The sequence below is a fragment of the Drosophila rhopaloa genome, unplaced genomic scaffold, assembly GCF_018152115.1.
Source record: "Drosophila rhopaloa isolate 14029-0021.01 unplaced genomic scaffold, ASM1815211v1 contig_2, whole genome shotgun sequence".
NCBI classification, from domain to species: Eukaryota; Metazoa; Arthropoda; class Insecta; order Diptera; family Drosophilidae; genus Drosophila; species Drosophila rhopaloa.
The window spans coordinates 16,230,680-16,250,101 of NW_025335083.1; the positions used below are offsets into that span (position 1 = coordinate 16,230,680).

At 37.0% G+C, this 19,422-nt stretch overlaps 1 protein-coding gene across 1 annotated transcript; it reads right to left on the bottom strand.

Annotated features, from left to right (window-relative positions):
• Positions 1-332: 332 nt before the first annotated feature.
• LOC108043732 (protein Wnt-10b) lies at positions 333-18,438 on the bottom strand. The gene is made up of 6 exons (XM_044460113.1): positions 18,005-18,438; positions 10,944-11,091; positions 10,356-10,434; positions 4,480-4,862; positions 3,549-4,008; positions 333-644 (listed from the first exon to the last, which is right to left on the bottom strand). Exons 1-6 carry the CDS (start codon positions 18,199-18,201, stop codon positions 457-459), a joined length of 1,455 nt encoding a protein of 484 aa, XP_044316048.1. The 5' UTR covers positions 18,202-18,438; the 3' UTR covers positions 333-456.
• Between the last annotated feature and the right edge of the window lie 984 nt (positions 18,439-19,422).

The following is a 19,422-nucleotide window of genomic DNA, read 5'->3' on the forward strand; positions in this document are numbered from 1 at the left end:
GAGGGCTTTTCACTGGCAAGGAAGGAAGCCATTCAATGGGCAGTACCTGGGTGCACACCTTGGACAACTATTTAGTCGGCTAATTCAATTAGCAGCGGCGACATTCACGTGCAAGAGCAAAAACACAGCAAAGACACAGGTGGGTAAAGCGCCAGGTGAAAGCAAAACTGCTAACGTGAGTGAAAGTCAGCTGATTGACAGACTAATTATGCATCTTATTATTCGTATTTACAAAATATATTTATATGTATTCCAAATGGCTGGAGATTGCTAAACTAAGCATTGCATTTACACACGTTTATTGATGATGTTTGCCCTATTGCGTATGTTATGTTTTTCTTTTTTTAATACTGATTTGTGTGTTAAGTTTTGTTAGATCGAAGAAAAGTCTTTTCTTATGCGTGTGGTGGCTGAGGCTCCCTCTCACTTCCTGCTTTCCCATTTCCTCTATTTTCCTCAATTGCATATGCTAATCCACTCCTCCACGTGGCACTCCTCGCACTCCACATTACAGCACCATTGAAATTTACAGTGACACCGCTCCGCCCGCCGCTGGATGATCTGGCTGTGACCACGCCCACAGCAGAGGGAGGTGCATCCGTCGCTGGTCGTGGTATTCCGGTTGCACTTCCGACCCACGGTGCCTGTGGAAAAAAATTGGATTTTAGTACTTTTTTCTATATAGGAAAGAAAAAGATTAAATTCAAATTATAAAATGTATTCAACATTTGATAAATATAACTTTCAAACTCTTTCAATATACAACAATCTAAAATTATAAATAAAATATACAAAAAATATAACAAAATCGTTGTTAAGTCTTCGCGAGCCCATAACTTTACCAAATTTAAGCCGATTTCAAAGTGGCATACCTCTAAAGACTCGTGATTCGATTCTCTAAAAATCTGCATTCAAAATTTTCAATTTAGCGTTGATCAAATTTTTGACCCATTTTCATGTTAGTTATTTCTAATTTTCCGATGTCTTGTAATTGAGTGACTAAAAATTTGACTTCTAGAGCCCATAACTTTACCAAATTTATGCCGATTCCAAAGTGGCATACCTATAAAGACTCGTGATTCGATTTTCTAAAAATCTGCATTCAAAATTTTCAATTTAGCGTTGATCAAATTTTTGACCCATTTTCATGTTAGTTATTTCTAGTTTTCCGATGTTTTGTAATTGAGTGACTCAAAATTGGACTTCTAGAGCCCATAACTTTACCAAATTTAAGCCGATTTCAAAGTGGCATACCTCTAAAGAATCGTGATTCGATTCTCTAAAAATCTGCATTCAAAATTTTCAATTTAGCGTTGATCAAATTTTTGACCCATTTTTATGTTAGTTATTTCTAATTTTACGATGTCTTGTAATTGAGTGACTCAAAGTTGGACTTCTAGAGCCCATAACTTTACCAAATTTAAGCCGATTTCAAAGTGGCAAAGACTCGTGATTCGATTCTCTAAAAATCTGCATTCAAAATTTTTAATTTAGCGTTGATCAAATTTTTGACCCATTTTCATGTTAGTTATTTCTAATTTTCCGATGTCTTGTAATTGAGTGACTAAAAATTTGACTTCTAGAGCCCATAACTTTACCAAATTTAAGCCGATTTCAAAGTGGTATACCTCTAAAGAATCGTGATTCGATTCTCTAAAAATCTGCATTCAAAATTTTCAATTTAGCGTTGATCAAATTTTTGACCCATTTTCATGTTAGTTATTTCTAGTTTTCCGATGTCTTGTTTAACGTTGACCCAAAATTGGTTTTCGAGATTTTGGAATTACGGTTTTAATTAAATTAAAATCGGACAACAATATCATATAGCTTCCATAAAAACGATGGCATAATGAAGCGCAAAATCGACATAGCTTCATTGTTTTTAGTAATATAGGCATAGAAATCGAAATGTAGTCGATTTGTAAGAACTGCAAGGGTATATAAGCTTCGGCTTGCCTAAGTTTGCTTCCTTTCTTGTTATATATTAGGATTGTATTTACTCCACAATTCTATCAGTCTTAAGCTAAATAAATTAATCATTTTTAAACTGTAAACGAATAAAATTTATTTCCATTTGAACCGTCATGCTCCACAAATGAAAACCATGAGCAAATCACAATAAATCCCTCCCATTGGAGGACAAGCTATTAAAAAGTCATAAATAAACTATTAAACTAAAGCATAAACAAAGTATCACAATTGTTTTGCCGACGATAATTGCCAACGTTAATTGCCATCATTTGCCTAGACACGACACCGGACACGAGCACATGAATCAAAACGCCCGATGGGTTGGTCCGCAGTTCACTGGAGCTGGAGCTACCGGGCTAAGCCGGCGATTAATTATAAATTTGCGTCGTAATTAACACTTTTAAACTGCTGGCAGTCGCCGGCGGAGCAGCGACTTTTGATAATTTGCAAATGTGTCAACAGCAAAATGGCTAACGAAAATTGCAAGTGGCAGTTAGACGTCGATTTCGATGTGAACGTGCCGCAGCTCCATTCGATCTCCAAAAACCAGGGAAGAATCAAAAGGGGGTTTAAGGGGCTTAAGCATTTTCAATATTATTTTTAGCAAGCAAAGTTTTTTAAATCCTTTTTTGATCATTTATGGATCGTTGTTAAAAAATGTTATTGTAAATAAAAATTTAATATTAAAAAAAAGGTATTTATTGTTTCAATTGTAAACCAAGAAAACTATGTGACTTTTATTTTTTTAAGGAAGTAAAGGAATGTTTTCACCTTGTCTACGAAGTTTAACAAAAAAATTATATTTTCAAAAAATATTAATTTTGAACCCCCCATAAACTTGCCCCTGCTGGAAACAATCCGAAACTGAATTAAGCTGATCCGATCCAATCGGATCCAAACTGAGCCAAGCTAAACTGAGCTGCTGTGCGCATGCGTCGTTGTCGCATTTTTTTCGTGAATTATATGGCATGTTTGGTAGCCCGTTTAAAAAAAATTTTTGCTTTTCTTGCATTTGCGGTTGCTGCTGTTGTTAATTTGCATTTGTGATTTATTTATTGGAGGCAAATCAAATTTATCGCCCAAAACGTATCGGTAAATCATTTTTAATTAGTTGTAACGACTTTCTTAGCAACAAAATTGTAATTTAACTTATTAGGTAACGAATTTGGTGGAAAGAAATAAAAATTGGAGAACTAATGCCTGTTAAAGAAAATGCAAAAATACTTTAAGCAATTCTTGTATTTCATATAACAACATTTGAAATTATAGCATTTGAAGTTCTAACATTTGAAGTTCTAAAATTTGAAGTTATAGTTCTAATACAAAATTAGGAGAAAAGGGATTCATTGCATTTAATATTTGTTATTTTATTTTTAAGCCAGGGTTATAACTTTGTAAAGCAATTAGTAAAACTATTAGTTTACAATATCTAAAGCAACTTGAAAGTCTATTTAAAAAAAGAAATAAAGGTAAAAACGGTTTTAATGTATTTAATATTCTGAATATAACATTTTTAAAATTGTGATGTGTTTTAAAAAGAAGTAAATAAATACCCTGATAATCATCTATCAACTTACCCTGTATATCAGCTCCCAGATCCCGCTCACAAAAGTTCGGCGAGCGCTGATAGTAGAACAGCGATGTCTCTAGTTTGCGGGCCATCCTTGCCGCATTTTTATCGGCACTGGGTTGCCGCGTGCCCCGTTCCACTCCGAGTTCCTCATGTCGCCGCGACTCAGAATTGCCTGTGCCACCTCCGTCGCGACCCCCAGCTGCATCCGCTGTATCCAGATCGGTGGAGGTGGATGCCGAGCTACTGCCCCCATTTGATTTCTTATTGCGCGCCCTTTTCAAAACAACCACGGGCTCCCCGTTGCCCAGATTCGATTGATCGACGAGAATGGCCTTGCGGAACTGGTGCTTCAGCACTTTGCCAACGACGTGGAAGTCGGGGGCGGACTTCCAGCAGGTCTTCAGCTGGCAGCTGCCGGACATTCCATGGCACTTGCAGCGGAACTCCATGTTGTTGGAGACGGCCTAAAAATGTATAAAATATCACATATTACCACACACAAACACTAGTTTACTTAAAAAAATTTTAATTAAATTTTTAATTATTGCTCCTAACAAATTTGCGGATAGCTTTATTTACCGAGTATAACAAGATCATGTCTCAAATATTTAATTCTTAATGTAATCTGCATCAAGAACAACAAAAATTCTTCTAAGATTAGTTAAGGATAAAGTCCTTATTTATTAATTTCTTATTAAAATGATTTACCATAACTCTTTTAGAATTAAATTTTCAATAAAATGCATTCTTGAAAAGCTTTTTTATTGAAAATTTAAAATTGATAAATGTTAATTATGCTTAATTGCAAGATGAGCAAACAAAATTTTAGAAACTTAGTATCTTTCTTATTTCTAATAATTATTGTAAACGAGTAACATAATTTTTAGGTTTCGACTCAAATTCAATTTATTATATATTTTAAAAGCAAAACTCACTATTCGGCCGGCGTGATTGTTGTGCAGATTGATCTTCGACTGGATGTCGCCGGCCTTCTCGCGGCAGTCGAGGAATAGTTTGGAGTACTCCACGCCAAAGTCCATGTTGTGGGAGCAGCCGCCCCATTTCCAGCGACTGGCGATCTTGGAGCGCTCGTACTTCTTCTCCTCCTCGGGCGTTAGAATCTGGTTCGTTTCCAAGTACTGGAGAAACAGCTTCTTCTCCTTGTCGAGCGACTGGCGCAGGTTCTTGTTGAGCGTTTTGCGATTGATGGTGGGGTCGCAGCCGCAGGACATCAAACGGCCTTGGCTGCAGGCGCGGGCCACACTGTGGGCCACCCCGGCAGCCGATATGGCAAAGGCGAACGCACTCTCTCGGTAGCCTAAAACGGAAAGAAATGGAAAGAATCAGTATCGGATTCTGAGTCGGAGTCGGAGGTCCTGCCCCTGGGAATCATTGCCCACTATTGCAATTTATGCGGTGTTATTTTTAACGCTGCATTCGAAGCAGTCGCCGTCCTGGGAATTCAGCGGCATTTCAGCTTTGACAACATCTCAAAGCAAAAAGACTGTGGCAAGACCATTTTTAATGATGCAGTCCACACCCACCCAAGGCTGGCATACACTCAAGAAAATATAAACTGCCTATAATTTAAAGCTGAGAAAATTATCCAGAAAAACTGGAGTTAAACATATTTTTAAGAGTTTTAAGCATGAGCTTTGACTGTCAATCGTATACATTATCATATTTAGATCTACGGTTAAAAACATTAATAGTAATAATAATAATTTTATGTATTCAGCTTTATTTAATTATCCTGCATTTTTAGCTAAATTATTATTTAATTCATCTCTTGTGGACTATTCGAGCATGCGAAATTCATTTTCTTAATTCTTTACATTTCTTATTAATAATTAATTTAATTTTCGGTAAACAACTTATGATATTCCTGGTAATTAAATAAGCATTTGTAAGTAAGCTGAGTAAACAATAAGTGTACAAAATATTAATATTTGTCCGTTAGCATCCAGAACTTTTCATAGCATTCTAACTAAAGCTTGTGCAAGTGTATTATTTGAAATGCCTTATGCAGCGCGGGCAGCTGTCAAATGGCTGTCAAAAATGTTGACGTTAATCATGGTCGACATGGCCGTGAGTGGCCCAAAGTTGGCAACATTTGTCAAGCGATTGACATGCAAATGGTCAGCGCCACTTTGCATAATGCCAAACGCAGAGAGAGAGATCTCCGAATCGGCGACAGTACATATGTCAGTGTGACAGGCTTGCATCATTCTGGGGTCGCGAATCCAAATCCGAGTCTGGACTCCTCTGGACACTCCTCTCTTTCGAGACGCTGTCAAGCAATCAGTCAGTCAGTCAAGTTGGCCAGTCCGTCACTCAGGATGCGCACGAATGCAAATGTCAATGTTGTGACAAGTTGTCGTACAGATCGGGGGTTCCAGTGATCCAACCGGCGATCGATTGCAATGCAAGTGCAATTGGAAATTGTGTGTGTAGCGCGCATTTGATTGACGATTAAGACGCCATCAATCAAGGCATCAGCGAACAGTAGTCCCAGCCCACTTCGCATTCTCCACTCCCGCTTTTCACTGATCACTGATCGGTGATCGCTGATCGGTGATCGCCGATCGCTGACTTGATTTATGCATGCTTTGTTTGTCTGGCCGTCCCCTCTCGGGCCATTTGCAAATCCAAATCACATCATTGGCAACAGTTACATTTGACAATGCCTTGGGGTCCCTCGAACCAGCGATATACAGATCTACCGATCTCGCGATCTCTCACCGCCTTGCGCATAAATTGGCCACAAAGCCAAGATCGGGAGGCCGGCCTGGCGACCTGTCTCGATCTCCGCCAGAGTCTGGAGCTCCTGTCCCCTGTCTCCTGTCCCCTGTGTTGCAATCCCAAGTAATTGTTTGCGACATACGTCGCTCGCTTGTTGTCACAGGCCCAGAGAAACCGGAGATAGAGTGTAAGAGAGGTCCTCGCATAAAGGTCGATCTTAAATCGCACACTAAAAATATATATTTTTTTAATTTATCTAACAATAAATCAAAATTTCAAGTTTCTATTAAAACATTTTTAACAAACTAAAATTTAATTTTTTAATAAGGAGGTTCAACCTTGACCGACAAACAAACAACAAAAGAAAGAAGAATAATCTAAAATAGATAAATTATTATATTATATAAGCTTAATTTGAAAAAATTAGTGCTTCCAAAATCATATGTCCTATTAAATTTTTGGAAAGGAAAATAATTAACATTAAAAATATTACTTCATCTTGCTTTTTCGTTGTCTAATGCTTTATTAAAATATACAAATTTTCTGCAAATTTAAAAATTTTTCTATTGAAATGACGATGTATTTTAACTAGTAGTTTTGTAACAAAAGTGTTGTCTAATGTATGTATTTTATACTTTATAATAACAATATTAACAATATTTTGAAATGACGAGTTATTTTTACTATTTAGTATGAGTTTATCAGAAGCAAATTTCTATTTTGGAGACCTTTTTTTAAGTGTAGGTAATCCTTTAACTACTCTGTGCTGCAGCCTTTAGGAGGGGTCTCCTCACCCTCTGCCGCTCCACTTGATTGACAATAATGCATGGTAGCAGCAGCAGCAGCAGCCGTGGCAGCAACCCAATCCAAGATCAGCGATCTGCAACGACGACGTAGCGACGATCGACGATCGACGAGTTCCATAAGTTATAGTAGATGTATGCAAAATAGTTGACCTGTCCGTGCGCCGTTTCGATTGTCAGTCATTGTGCGACTCGGCGAACGGGCGACTTGATTTGTTTCGTTTCACTTGGTCGCCCCATCGCTGGCCCCCGATCTTCAGGTTCCATGTCCCACGTCCCATGTCCACTATCCACCATCCACCATCCACTGTCCAATGTCCGATGTCCAATGTCCGTCCATCGAATCGATCCCTGACTTTGTGGCTGCCTTTCTGCCCTTATAAGTCGTCTTCTTTGGCCGCGATCGTTGCACGCGTTGCTGTTGGCCTGTCAATATTGACTCTCGTTATGTGCAGTTCCTTCCTTATTTAATGGACGCACGAACGGACCGGGTTGACAAACGGACAGCGGACTGACCGACGGACGGACGATCCTCAGACATGTCAGTGACATAAGCTTGGGTTTACCATATTGGCTGAAGGCTAGTCGAGAGTTACTTGGAAGTGCTGCTGCTGCTGCTGCTGCTGCTGCTGCTGGTGTGGCATGCATTTGGAGATTTATGGTTCGGCATTGTCTTTTCGGCAATGTTGTTAACTTTAACCCGCCGTTTTGGCATTTGCCTCGATCCGCTGCCATGCCCTCGAATGCAAATAATATGCACAACATGTGCTGTAATGGAATGATTTGGCTTAAGATTCCCTAATTCTCCAAAACATCGGAAATGTTCTCATTTTCAACCGATAAATTCAAGTTGTTTTAAGCAGTTAATATAATTATTGTATTTTTTGATTTAATTTTGATTTTTAAATAATTTTAAAAATATAGTTTCAGAGTTGTCAAATTATCATTAACAGTTTTTAACAAGATTTTAACAAATAATAAAAGGATAATATCTAACCAACAATTACTAGGGAAATACTGAAGATAAATTAAAATTTTTTAGCAGCAATTATAAGTTACTAAAATAAGTTTGGAAAACATAAAAAAAAATAAAATGCTGTGTCACAATATAACTGATTTTTCAGATATAGTTTTTTTTTTTTGTTCGAAACTGATAAGTTTTGGTTCCCCAAAATTGGTCAGATTAGGAAACGGGAACGATGCTGATAATCACATCAGAGGAATGACAATGACAATGTTGGGACTCTGTCCATGTCCACATCCAAGTCCAATTCCAATTCCAACTCCGATTCCGATTCCACATCCCATATTCATTCCCAGGACTGTCCTGTCCTGTCTTCTCCTCTCCAAAAAGCATTCGTTTGACTCGGCTGTCCGTTGTCAGTGGATGCGGCAGCATCCGTCAACGGAGATAACAATTTTTTAAATTGAAATTGAATGAAGTGGTTTGCTTACAATATAATTTATACGATGAATGCAAATAAATTACGCCGTACGAAAGACGAAAACGAGATGAGGCCCCTGGCCTTTCCCTTTTAGCTTCTGTTGCTTCGTTGTTGTCGCCTGTCGCATTGAAATTTGTGAGAAATCTCCCGAACATCTTCGACTATATATCGTTTGCATCTGGATTGCAATGCCGCCATTTTGCCCATTTCCATTGTGTTTTCTTAAACCGCTGCTCTTCGCCTTCCTATCCCCCTTTTTTGGCATTTTTACAGCAATCGTATGATGCATAATTTAACTAATGAAGCATTCTGGTTAAAGCGTTGTGTTTATTTAAATAGGAATGCGCAAGTGTTTGGCCAAATTAAGTGCATTATTTTTTCTTTAAAATTACTCTTTTAAAAGTTTGATATTAAATTCATGATAGGATTTTATGCCTCTATTTGTTTGGGTATATTATAATTGTGTTAGCATATGCTTAGAAATTTGCCTTTATTTCGAAATAACTCAGCATTAAGCCTTCATGTTAAGGTCTCTTGGTAGTGAGAAAATCCTAGTGATAATGTAACCCGCCCCTTTATATCATGACCCATAACAGTAGTCAACGGGAAAATAAGAAGCTTGCAATTTTTTAGAAAACCCGAGATCGGCGCCTGTGATCACAGTTACCGCTACTTGTTGGCCCGACCAACAAAAGGGGCTTAGAATGCGGTCCTCTTTGTAGTATTTAGATGGGCTAGGGAGAGTGGTGTGCGATCTATCCGTCATAAGGCACACGCCGCGTGGGTTTCCAAACGACGGATTGGGTAACACAATGCCCCGCGGACAGATTAAGATATCAAAGTCAAAGTTCGCATAGCCGCCGTTTTCGCGATGCGATGCACCGGTCTGTGACAAAACGGTGGGTCCCAGGCCTCAGAACAAGCTCCACTCAACACTCTTACTCGGGCAGATAGAAATTTGATCTAGTCCGGGTGAGACAAGTGCACAGAAAACAATATTTACTATCAAATTATCACGGATTTGAATTTTTAAAAATATTTAGGGATGAAAGTTGGTTTCATTTGTTCCAAGCTCACGAAATTTCCCCTTTCCAATAAATATTTTTCAATGAATAAATATTAATTTAATTAATTCTATTTAAATAAATAACATATACTTTGACGTTAAATATTAGTAATGTGATGTTGCTATGATATTAAGTAATATGGAAAATAACAAACTAGTAAAGCAAAATATTATTAAATTATTAAGCCCACGGAGTCATTTTGATGGTGAAATTCAGAATCAGTAAAACAACATATTAGTAACAATATTAATTCGCTTTAAATTATTTTGAAGTACGGTTTTTATAAAGCTTATCGTAAATATATATTTTTGTTTTTTTAAATACAAAATAAAATCGAGTGTGTCTCATAAAATATTTCCTGTGTGGGAGCATTAGAAGCTGGGATTGTATTGCTGCTGTGGCTTTTCTGCCATGTCGTGTCTAATAATGCGACGGTTAATAGCTTCGGACATTGTCTGCTTGACCAAACGTCTCCGCTATGGGCAATTTTAATTAGACTCTTTGCCTAGCGGTTTGCGTGTGGGCCGGCAATTTTTTTTCCTTCTCCCAATTCCCCAACTCTGGGCCTTTCTGAACCGCAAAACTCGTTGACAGTTGGCGGACTTTAGTTGGCGACTCGGGCCGGTCATAAAGCGATTTTGTTTGCGTGAAAGCTGAGCCACGCTTACTGCACATTTTAGTGTCAGCTTAATGGCTTTGGGCCACGGCTACCACTGCCGGCAACCTGAACCTGGGAAACTCTTGGCCAACTCACCTTTCTTCAGCAAACTGGAGGCATGCGGATTGCGGCTCTTTGTGCTCAGCGACGAACAGTTCCAGCGATGCCATTGAAACTGTTGGGAGAATGCAAGCAAAATAGGGGAATTTTAATGGTATTCAACTTTTAAGGAGTTCATTTAGATATAGGGAAAATATGCCATCTGGCTTACTTCGATTTTTATTTGCTCTGATTACTTTCACTACTCAATTCGAAAACTAACAGTTTACGGTTTTTGGTATCTTAAAAAACTTACAAATTAAATGCCTTTCGGAACCTAGCACTTAAACATAAGGTGACGTTAAAATATCATTTTATCATGAAAATTTTTTCAAAATATAAATATTATATTAAACAATAAATCAAAGAACTTTATAAAAAGTAAACTAAACCTTTTTCGAGTTTGTTTTAATTGTATGCCGCAAATGAAAGCAAACCAAATATTCGGTTTTAAAAAAGTGATTCTTTAACCGAAAATTGGAGTTTTTTGTGATCTGCATTTTAATTTAACTTTATATTCGGAAAACATATTTTGAAAATATTGGAAAAAACTTGGAAAAAAACTTGACAAATATATTTCCGCACCTGAATTTGACATTCACGTATGGCCATGTCGAGTCCTTCCAGAGCTGCCGCCGTCACATCACTGGCCTTGTAGCAGAGCTCCACTTGGTCCTTGGTCAATCCAGGCACTGAACGGCAGGTGGCACGGCCATCCGGCAAGCCATATAGCCTAAAACAAAATGAGGATACAAATTACGGAAAAAATTAGCCAAGAATCTTAATGAAATGTTCCCATAAACGATGAGAACATTTTTGAATGGCCTGGCTCTCAGAATTTTAAATCCAATTAAAATTTGATTACAGCTACCAACCGCAGTTGGCAATAAATGCTCCGAAAAACTGAACCCAACAATTCGAAAACCGTAATTAACCTTGAGTGGCTGGCACAAACCGCAAAAGAAACCCCAAAAACAAGACTAAACTAATTTAATTTCATTTTGTTTTCGTTTCTCTAGATGTGAAATTAAATTTGCTTTTATTTTAGCTGAGATTTAATCAAGCTATTCACAGCAAAGCTGGTTGAGACAGTAGCTAAATATAATTTTTGTTACCAAGTTTGTCATAAATCTTTTTGTCAAATTGCTGGGCGATGATTCACTCGGCTCTGCATTGTCGAAACAAATTCTGGACTAGATCTAGCGATACTTAACCCTAAAACAACTTACTGAAACTAATACGGAATAAAAACGATTAGATCAAAAAAATATGTGTGTGGCTTGGTGGATATGTAATTTTAATTTTAAAAAATAATTAACAATCTGGAATGTGCAGAATTTTAGTAACAAATTTTAAGTTATCCTATAATGATTTTTATTTTGCAATAGAAAATGTTAAAGTTTTCAAAGCTAAAACCAGACATATTTTTATATGTGCGTAAAGAGGGTTAACAATTTTGCTCCCGACTGAACCCATTTAAGAGCGGGCCGTGGCATTCAAGGTCAGCTAAGTTGAGTTAAGCTGAGCCGAGGTGTTCAGATCTTTAGCCAGAGATACAGATACGAGTTTTTTTTCGATTTTTTTCCTTATTTGAGTGAGTGCCAGTTGACGTTGAACAACTTCATCTGACTTTAGCTATAGGTCTAACTTCAGCTGATGTTGGGGTAAAGTTGTTGCCACATCGCGACTTGCATCGCTTTGGAATCGCGTTGAAATCGCGTTGATCTACGACACGCAGCGTGGAATACCGGGCGGATACGTGATGTGCGTCTGGCGTCTGCAGCTTAAAATCGTTGGTAAATATATATTTTCTTAATGCCCAGACTTACTCTCTTGCTGCTTCTTCTTTCACGAGGGGTTAATTGTGGCACGTCGCGTGTAGGAAAAACGAACAAAAATGCCTCAAATGTAGAAACGTGCCATTTTCACACACGTCTCTTTGTTGCAAAGAGCGAAGATTTAGAGATCCTCATCGGCATTGTGCCTCATTTGTATGCCATTCGCGCTTCGGCGTAACTGCAGTCGTTGATTTAGCCAACAGATCAGCAGATGTCGAGATCCGCACAGCAGGTTCATATAATTTAAGAAATTTGTCCCTTTAAATGCTGTATTTGCATATAAAATTCATGCAGGGATCAAGAAATTATCTTCTTTGTCAAACATATGGGGTTTTAACTAATTTAAATTCATTTATATATCGCAATCTGAACTTTGTTTTATATTTTAGAGCTTCTAGTATTTAAAATAAGAAGGGTTAACAACCCCAATTTAATATAAGAAGCAATTTTGTCAAGTTGAATTAGTCAGTAATGGTTTTTAATTAAAACAAGAAAGGAAAGCTAACTTCGGGCGGAGCCGAAGTTGATATACCCTTGCAGAATACTCTGTAAATTATATTCTCCAAAATTATTCATATGATGCATTTTTAATACTCATCAAAAATCCCAACTTCCTAACTTTAAAAACACCAATGTTATGTCATTTCCAATCGTTCAGTTATATGGCAGCTATAGGATATAGTCGGCCGATTCTTATGAAATTTGATAGGTCGGATTGATTGGCTAAAAATAAAACCCATAGAAAATCCCAACTTCCTAACTTAACAAACACCAAAGTTATAGCATTTCCGATCGTTCAGGTATATGGCAGCTATAAGATATAGTCGGCCGATTCTCATGAAATTCGGTAGGTCAGATTGATTGGCCAAAAATAAAACCTATAGAAAATCTCAACTTCCTAGCTTTACAAACACCAAAGTTATGGCATTTCCGATCGTTCAGTTATATGACAGCTATAGGATATAGTCGTCCGACTTATATACTGCGTGCAAAGGAAAGAAGGGTGTGTGCAAAGTTTCAATTCGATATCTTTAAAACTGAGAGACTAGTTCGCGTAGAAACAGACAGACGGACAGACAGACGGACAGACAGACGGACAGACAGACGGACAGACGGACAGACGGACAGACGGACAGACGGACATGGCTATATCAACTCAGGAGGTGATCCTGATCAAGAATATATATACTTTATAGGGTCGGAGATGTCTCCTTCACTGCGTTGCACACTTTTGACCAAAATTATAATACCCTCTGCAAGGGTATAAAAAAAAATGCTATTAGCGAAGTTTATCAAATTGTATTAAAATGAATTTAAAAACAATTACAATTCAATGCCAGCAAACATAATTAGAATCTAATAAAAAAATCATTTACCAACAGTACTATCTTCTGGCAATCGTTATTTACCAATGGAAGCAACAAAACTGCAATTTAAATATCAAGCCAGAAAAAAAAGAGGATAATAAAAACCTGAACAACTTCTTGGGCAAAATGCATTTTAATTGGCTGACGTTTCTGCGATACGAATGTGAATATGCAATGCGGGCCAGACAACTCGCCAGATAAAGAATTTAAACTGATGCACATTTTGTTAACAGCTTTATAAAGCATATGGCTTTTAGTTACCATTGCCGATGCCATTTGCCGACTTCAATAAAACTGATAAGCGAACGTAAAGAGAGAAAGAGCAGTACACTGAGAATAAAGCAACTTACTTTAAAAATCTCACCTAAGTGATTTTGAAGAAGCAAATATATATTTTTCTTTTTTTAAATTTGTAACTATTTTCTAAATATAGATACTACTATAATCATTATAATAATACAATAATAAAAAATATTTTCCGCTGCTTTTATGTATTTATTTGTATATAACTAAGTGTGTAAAGTGTAGAATATATAGAAATTCAAGACTTTTTTAAGATAAAGATTATTTTAAAATGAATTTTATATTTCTATTTTTTCTGTGCAATCAGAGTGCCTGGCCCGTCGGTCTCAGGACTCTGAGTCATGCTTTTCAAGCCAGTTCAGTTCCCAGATTCCTCGTTTGCGTATTTCACGCGATGCGATAGCAATGCAATTGATTCGCTTATAAAATTTATCGATCGTTGTTCCTCGAAGAGGAGCGAAGACGTTTGCTTATCAGGCTCAAAGAGTGTTGTGGCCAAGATAAAAGCCGGCAACTGGCCAGCTCTAAATTTAATTTCGATTTTCATAACTGCTACAGTCCTTTCTCACGCTCAATGATTTTCGAGTTCTATTGAAATGCCATAAAAAGATTGAGGCTTTAATAGGCGCCGCCACAGTCAGACTTTTTCTCCCGTTTTTATTTTTTTATATTTCTTACTTATTTTTGTCTGGGTCTGTCAAACGGTAGCCCATGCATAAATCAAGGATTTCTGTTGCTTTTTCGGCTTATGCCTTCAGCGAACTATATATATATATATATTCAATCTTTGTTATTCAGCTAGCCTTAGCCAGTTAGGCAAAACAATGTTTCCCACACAGAGATAGATACAGACGGATAGCCGGAGATTGAAGCATTTCAGACCGGGCAGATAACTTTGGTGGAGACATTCCTGAACAGTTTGTTTGGACTGGAAGGGGAATTGAATTCGGGCGACCGCAGCAACAGCTAGGAATGTCTTTGATCTAATCCGTCCGTACAGGGTGATCCGGCATAAAAATATTTCATTTCCATACCCCAGCAAGAGCATTTTTTGGCAGTTAAATATAATTATCACATATTTTTAATGTTTTAGAGGTTGAAAATTCAAAATTAATAGCTTATTTCAAAAATTCCAAAATAATGCTTTTATTTTGAGATATGTAAGAGATAATTGGTAAATACTAAAATGTTTTTGATATTTTTAAGGTTTTTTTAATTCGTGACTTTGAAGTAGAAATGATAACAAATTCTAAATATAACATTAAGGTAAAGATATATTGTAATAATATTTATTTACTTCATTTGTCGAGAAAAATGTGAACATAACTTATTGTAAATTAAGTTTGAAGTTTGTTTTTGTTTGAGCTTGTTAGTTAAATTAAAGCAACTGAAATAATTTAAGTTTTATATTGCCTTTTGATTATAGTAAGTCTATATTTCAATAAAAATGAGAGAGTTGTTTAGGAACTAAGAAAAGTTAAATGCAAAAATAGTAAATTCTCTTTGCCATTCGTTACACTTATCCTTGGGTGATTTAAAAATTGGAAAACATTGATTTGCGCACAATAAAATTATGCTGGCTGGCGGAAATTAGCAGCTTTTGGCTCATAAATAAATTCACTTCAAATTTGAGGTGCTGATGCGGGAAAAAAAAACTGAAGAACCCTTGAACGTGTGAAATCTGCTGCCGTGTTGGCTTACCTGTGCGCAGGTGTTCAGTTTGGTGGGTGTGTGTGCACCCAATTAAGCTGCAAACTGCAGAACTGGCGACCCGGAGGCGTGGCACTTCGACAATTCATTTGCATTTCAAACGGGCGAAATTGTGGCGCTCCAACACATGTGTGTGCCTCATTATGCGTTGCAATTATGACGTTGCAACTACAAGGATGACGAAAACAACAACGAGAAGAGCAACAACAACGCCAGCGAATTGCAGACTGCACTTCAGTTGCAACATCGCTGCATTGCTGCACTGCTGCAGTCTCAACAAGCAGAGCAAAAAGTATGTTGACAACCCCAAGGAACAGAAAAAGGTTAAATTTCTTTGAGACCTGAAGACTGCAACACCCTTACGCACTGATCGATCATACTGCAGCTGTGAAAAAGGAAAAAAATGAATCCATTGACTAAAAGGTAGATCCATCAATTAGATAAACTTAAAAATTATTGTAGGGAAAATAAAAATTTCAATGATCATTGATGTCTTGATCCACTAATTCAACGACATTGAAATATTTGTTTATTATGATTATTTATTATTTGATTGCCAAATTTTGATGTGTAACTTCCAACTAAGGTCTTAATCAGCACTTGCGGTTAAGAACGGGGTTCATGTCTATTGACAAATTAAAATAGGTAAGTCTGTTGCTACCCAAATAAGTATATATTAATATATATATTTAGTATAGCTTATCAACCAAATTTGGTTTTCTTCAATCAGAGTGATCGACTGTAAAAGTAATAAGACTAAAGTAGCTTTGTCTCTTTCTTAGTATTTCGCTTATACCCATTTATTAAAATTCCTGATTGTGGCATTTCTCTTGAAATTACATATCTCATTTCGACATTTAAGACCTGATATTTAGATAGATATATAGATTAAGTAAGATTCAGATAATTTTATTTTCGGGGCATTTCAGGAACATAAAACAGTGCAAAGTACCCTCTGAAAGTGTATGACAACAACGAGAGTAACGAGATTAACAAGCTGCAACTACTAGGCGAGGCAACCAGTCAAGCAAGGCGAAGCAATGCACCCAGCATCCAGTATGCAACATCCATCTCTGCTCCCTGCTCCCTGATCCCTGCTCCATGGACCCTGTTCCCAGCTCCGCCTCACTGCGCACATGGAAAATCGAGAGATTGACAAGCGACCCAGGCGCATTATAAAACTTGAGTACCGGGGACCACCCTGCAATTTGGAATGAGCTCAATTGTGTGTAGGCCCCCGTGGTGTAGCAACTGCGAACATTGGAGGGGATTCCAATTCCGATCCCGATCCAGCGACCGACTGCAATCCCAACTCCAATCATCCACTGCCGATGAGGCAGGCGGCCACGGGAGCCGATGGCAATTTTATTTGCCTTCTAAAATGGCGGTCGTTGTTTGGCCTGGTCTAACATGTAAGTTGCCATTTTTGTTTGCATGGCCGCCAGGTTGGATTGTTGTCGAAGAATGGATTAGCTAAATCACTTCATCGATCATTTCGAAAAGGAATTTGTTGCGAAATTAATGATATCTAAACTATACATAATAAAATCATTCATTTCAGTGTTTTTTTAGTGTGTACCAATTATTCATTTTTTGTCCAGGTATTCAATAATGATATAAATTTCTTAATTGATTTCTCAATCTAAAGAATTTTATTTAAAAAGTTACATAGGTTTCACAAGCCTAAAACAAGCATGCTTAAAAATATGTATTCACTAATTAAAAATCTTGTTTATGAAATAGCAAATCAGGTTAATTTTTCCATGACTTTCCTAAGTCTCTTACTTCAACCGATTTAATAATATGTGACATGTTTTAAAAATGTTATTAATATAAAAAAGATAATTATGACAAATTGTAAATCTCATATACCAAATAAATATAAACGAGCCCTTTATACATAACTTTTGATTTGGTATAAAATATTGAGGAACTAACTTAGTTTTGATATACATATATCATTATTCTTAACACGTAAAGCTGTTTGGTCTGTATAAAACCTCTAAGTAAAGAGTTAAATACACTTTTCCAAGCACACATTCACTTCACAAAAATCATGCGTGAAGGTGAGAACAGCCTGTTCCGCACCGTGTAATACCCACAGCGTAACAATCTCATGTTAATCGGGCACAATTAGGTTGGCTTAATTTCACTAGCCTATCACTAGATCAATATTAATTATGCCAACACCTTCGGCTGACAGCTGTTCCTCCCAGCTCGCGATTGATTAATTAATTGTCGATTGTCGTTTAATTAATTAACTGCCCACAGCAACAGCCGCCATATAAAACACGGCGTAATGAGCCCGACTTGAAGTTAATTTGTTGACAGGCCTTTTACACTGCGGAGTTTTGCTTTACATACTCGTGAATAATGGAGATGGATTCGGTTTTAGGATAGAATAGGCATGGGATGGCACTCGACTTACCAGCGTGTGCAGCAGGCCAAGATAATCACAACAATTAAATGCAAATTGCAATGGCGCGATGTTGCCGGTGTGGCAACCAGGTTGTTGCTGCTGCTTCCTGCTTCTTGTTGTTGCTGCTGCTGTTGCTGTTGCTCGTGGCCTTTTGATGTTGCTCGCCACGCAGTCATCGCTCGGCTTTGATTTGCATAAATTTTCATACAATTGTTGCCAAATGTTTAATTGCACAGCATTTTCGTTAATGAATTTATCACTTGGCACTGTATTTTTGGTCGTTGCAGCGGCATTTGAATTCGTTTGCAGGGGCCAAGCAGCAGGAAACATTTTGTAGAGCTCATTTGAAATATCTTGAACTCTTTTCCTTTGGTCCTTAGTCTTTCACATATTTTGTTAACTTTCGATTTAGTGGGGTTATGCTAAAAATCGCTTTTTTATAAGTTTTTAAGGAAAGATATTAAGTGTAACTTAATATTTATTTTTCTAAAAGTTGGAAGAACTATTTATGTTATTTTAGAAAGCAGTTAGAGTTTTACTAAAGTAATGTTTACAAAACACTTTTTTATACAGTTTTGGCTTATATTTCGATAGTTGTTTTTGTTAATCATCAGAACTTGAGCTCTTTTTATTACATTATAAGTTATATATTTTTGGTTACCATAAGTAATATGCACTCATCCAGTTTTTGTTAATCTTTTTATTACATTAAAAATTATATATTTTTGGTTAGCATAAGTAATATGCACTTATCCAGTTTTATTAAAGTTCTTCTTGTCCAGCAATTATTTAAACAATTTTTTTCTGAATTTAATTAACTCCTTATTATACAAATATGATTTGATTAAAAGTTCTTGTCCAGCAATTATTTAAACAATTTTTTTCTGTATTTAATTAACTCCTTATTATACAAATATGATTTGATTAAAAGTGTATTGCTTTTGGGGCTCGATTCCTTTAAGCCTTCTCCTTTTACTTCCACAATTTTCTCCAAATTAATTTTATTTTTCACTTAACCAGAGGCCAAGGAACGACCATTCGGCGACCTGCTTTGGCTTTCAACTTTGAGCTCAACTCTGTGGCTACTGGCTGGATAGCAAAAATCGTTTTCTCGTAATGTTCGTTATTTTTTATTTTTTTCCCATTTACAATCGTTTTTTGCCCGGCACCAAGAGGAGACTGGGCTTGTCCGATTGGCCTGTAATACAAGTTTCGGATTCTTGTAGGTTTTGCATTAGGTCTTTTCTCGGTTTTTACTCTTTGCTTCTGTTTCTGGGTGGTTTGCGTACTTTGATTTGATTCGTTTTGCGGTTTATTTAGGAAGCTTATGGCTTGGTGTGTGGCAATCGTTTTCAGAATGGCGATTATAATTTAAATTTGATTGGTTTTCAATTTGGGAAGTTGAAAAGTTAATTACAGTATTGGAT

What these genes read in the sequence shown, in the direction of transcription:
- LOC108043732 (XM_044460113.1), bottom strand. Translation starts at nt 18,201, where the DNA reads ATGAAAATTTATGCAAATCAAAGCCGAGCGATGACTGCGTGGCGAGCA. An exon ending in TTGGCCTGCTGCACACGCTG is followed by an intron (nt 11,092 to 18,004) that starts GTAAGTCGAGTG and finishes ATTTTGTTTTAG; the next exon opens with GCTATATGGCTTGCCGGATG. An exon ending in ACAATCACGCCGGCCGAATA is followed by an intron (nt 4,009 to 4,479) that starts GTGAGTTTTGCT and finishes ATACATTTTTAG; the next exon opens with GCCGTCTCCAACAACATGGA.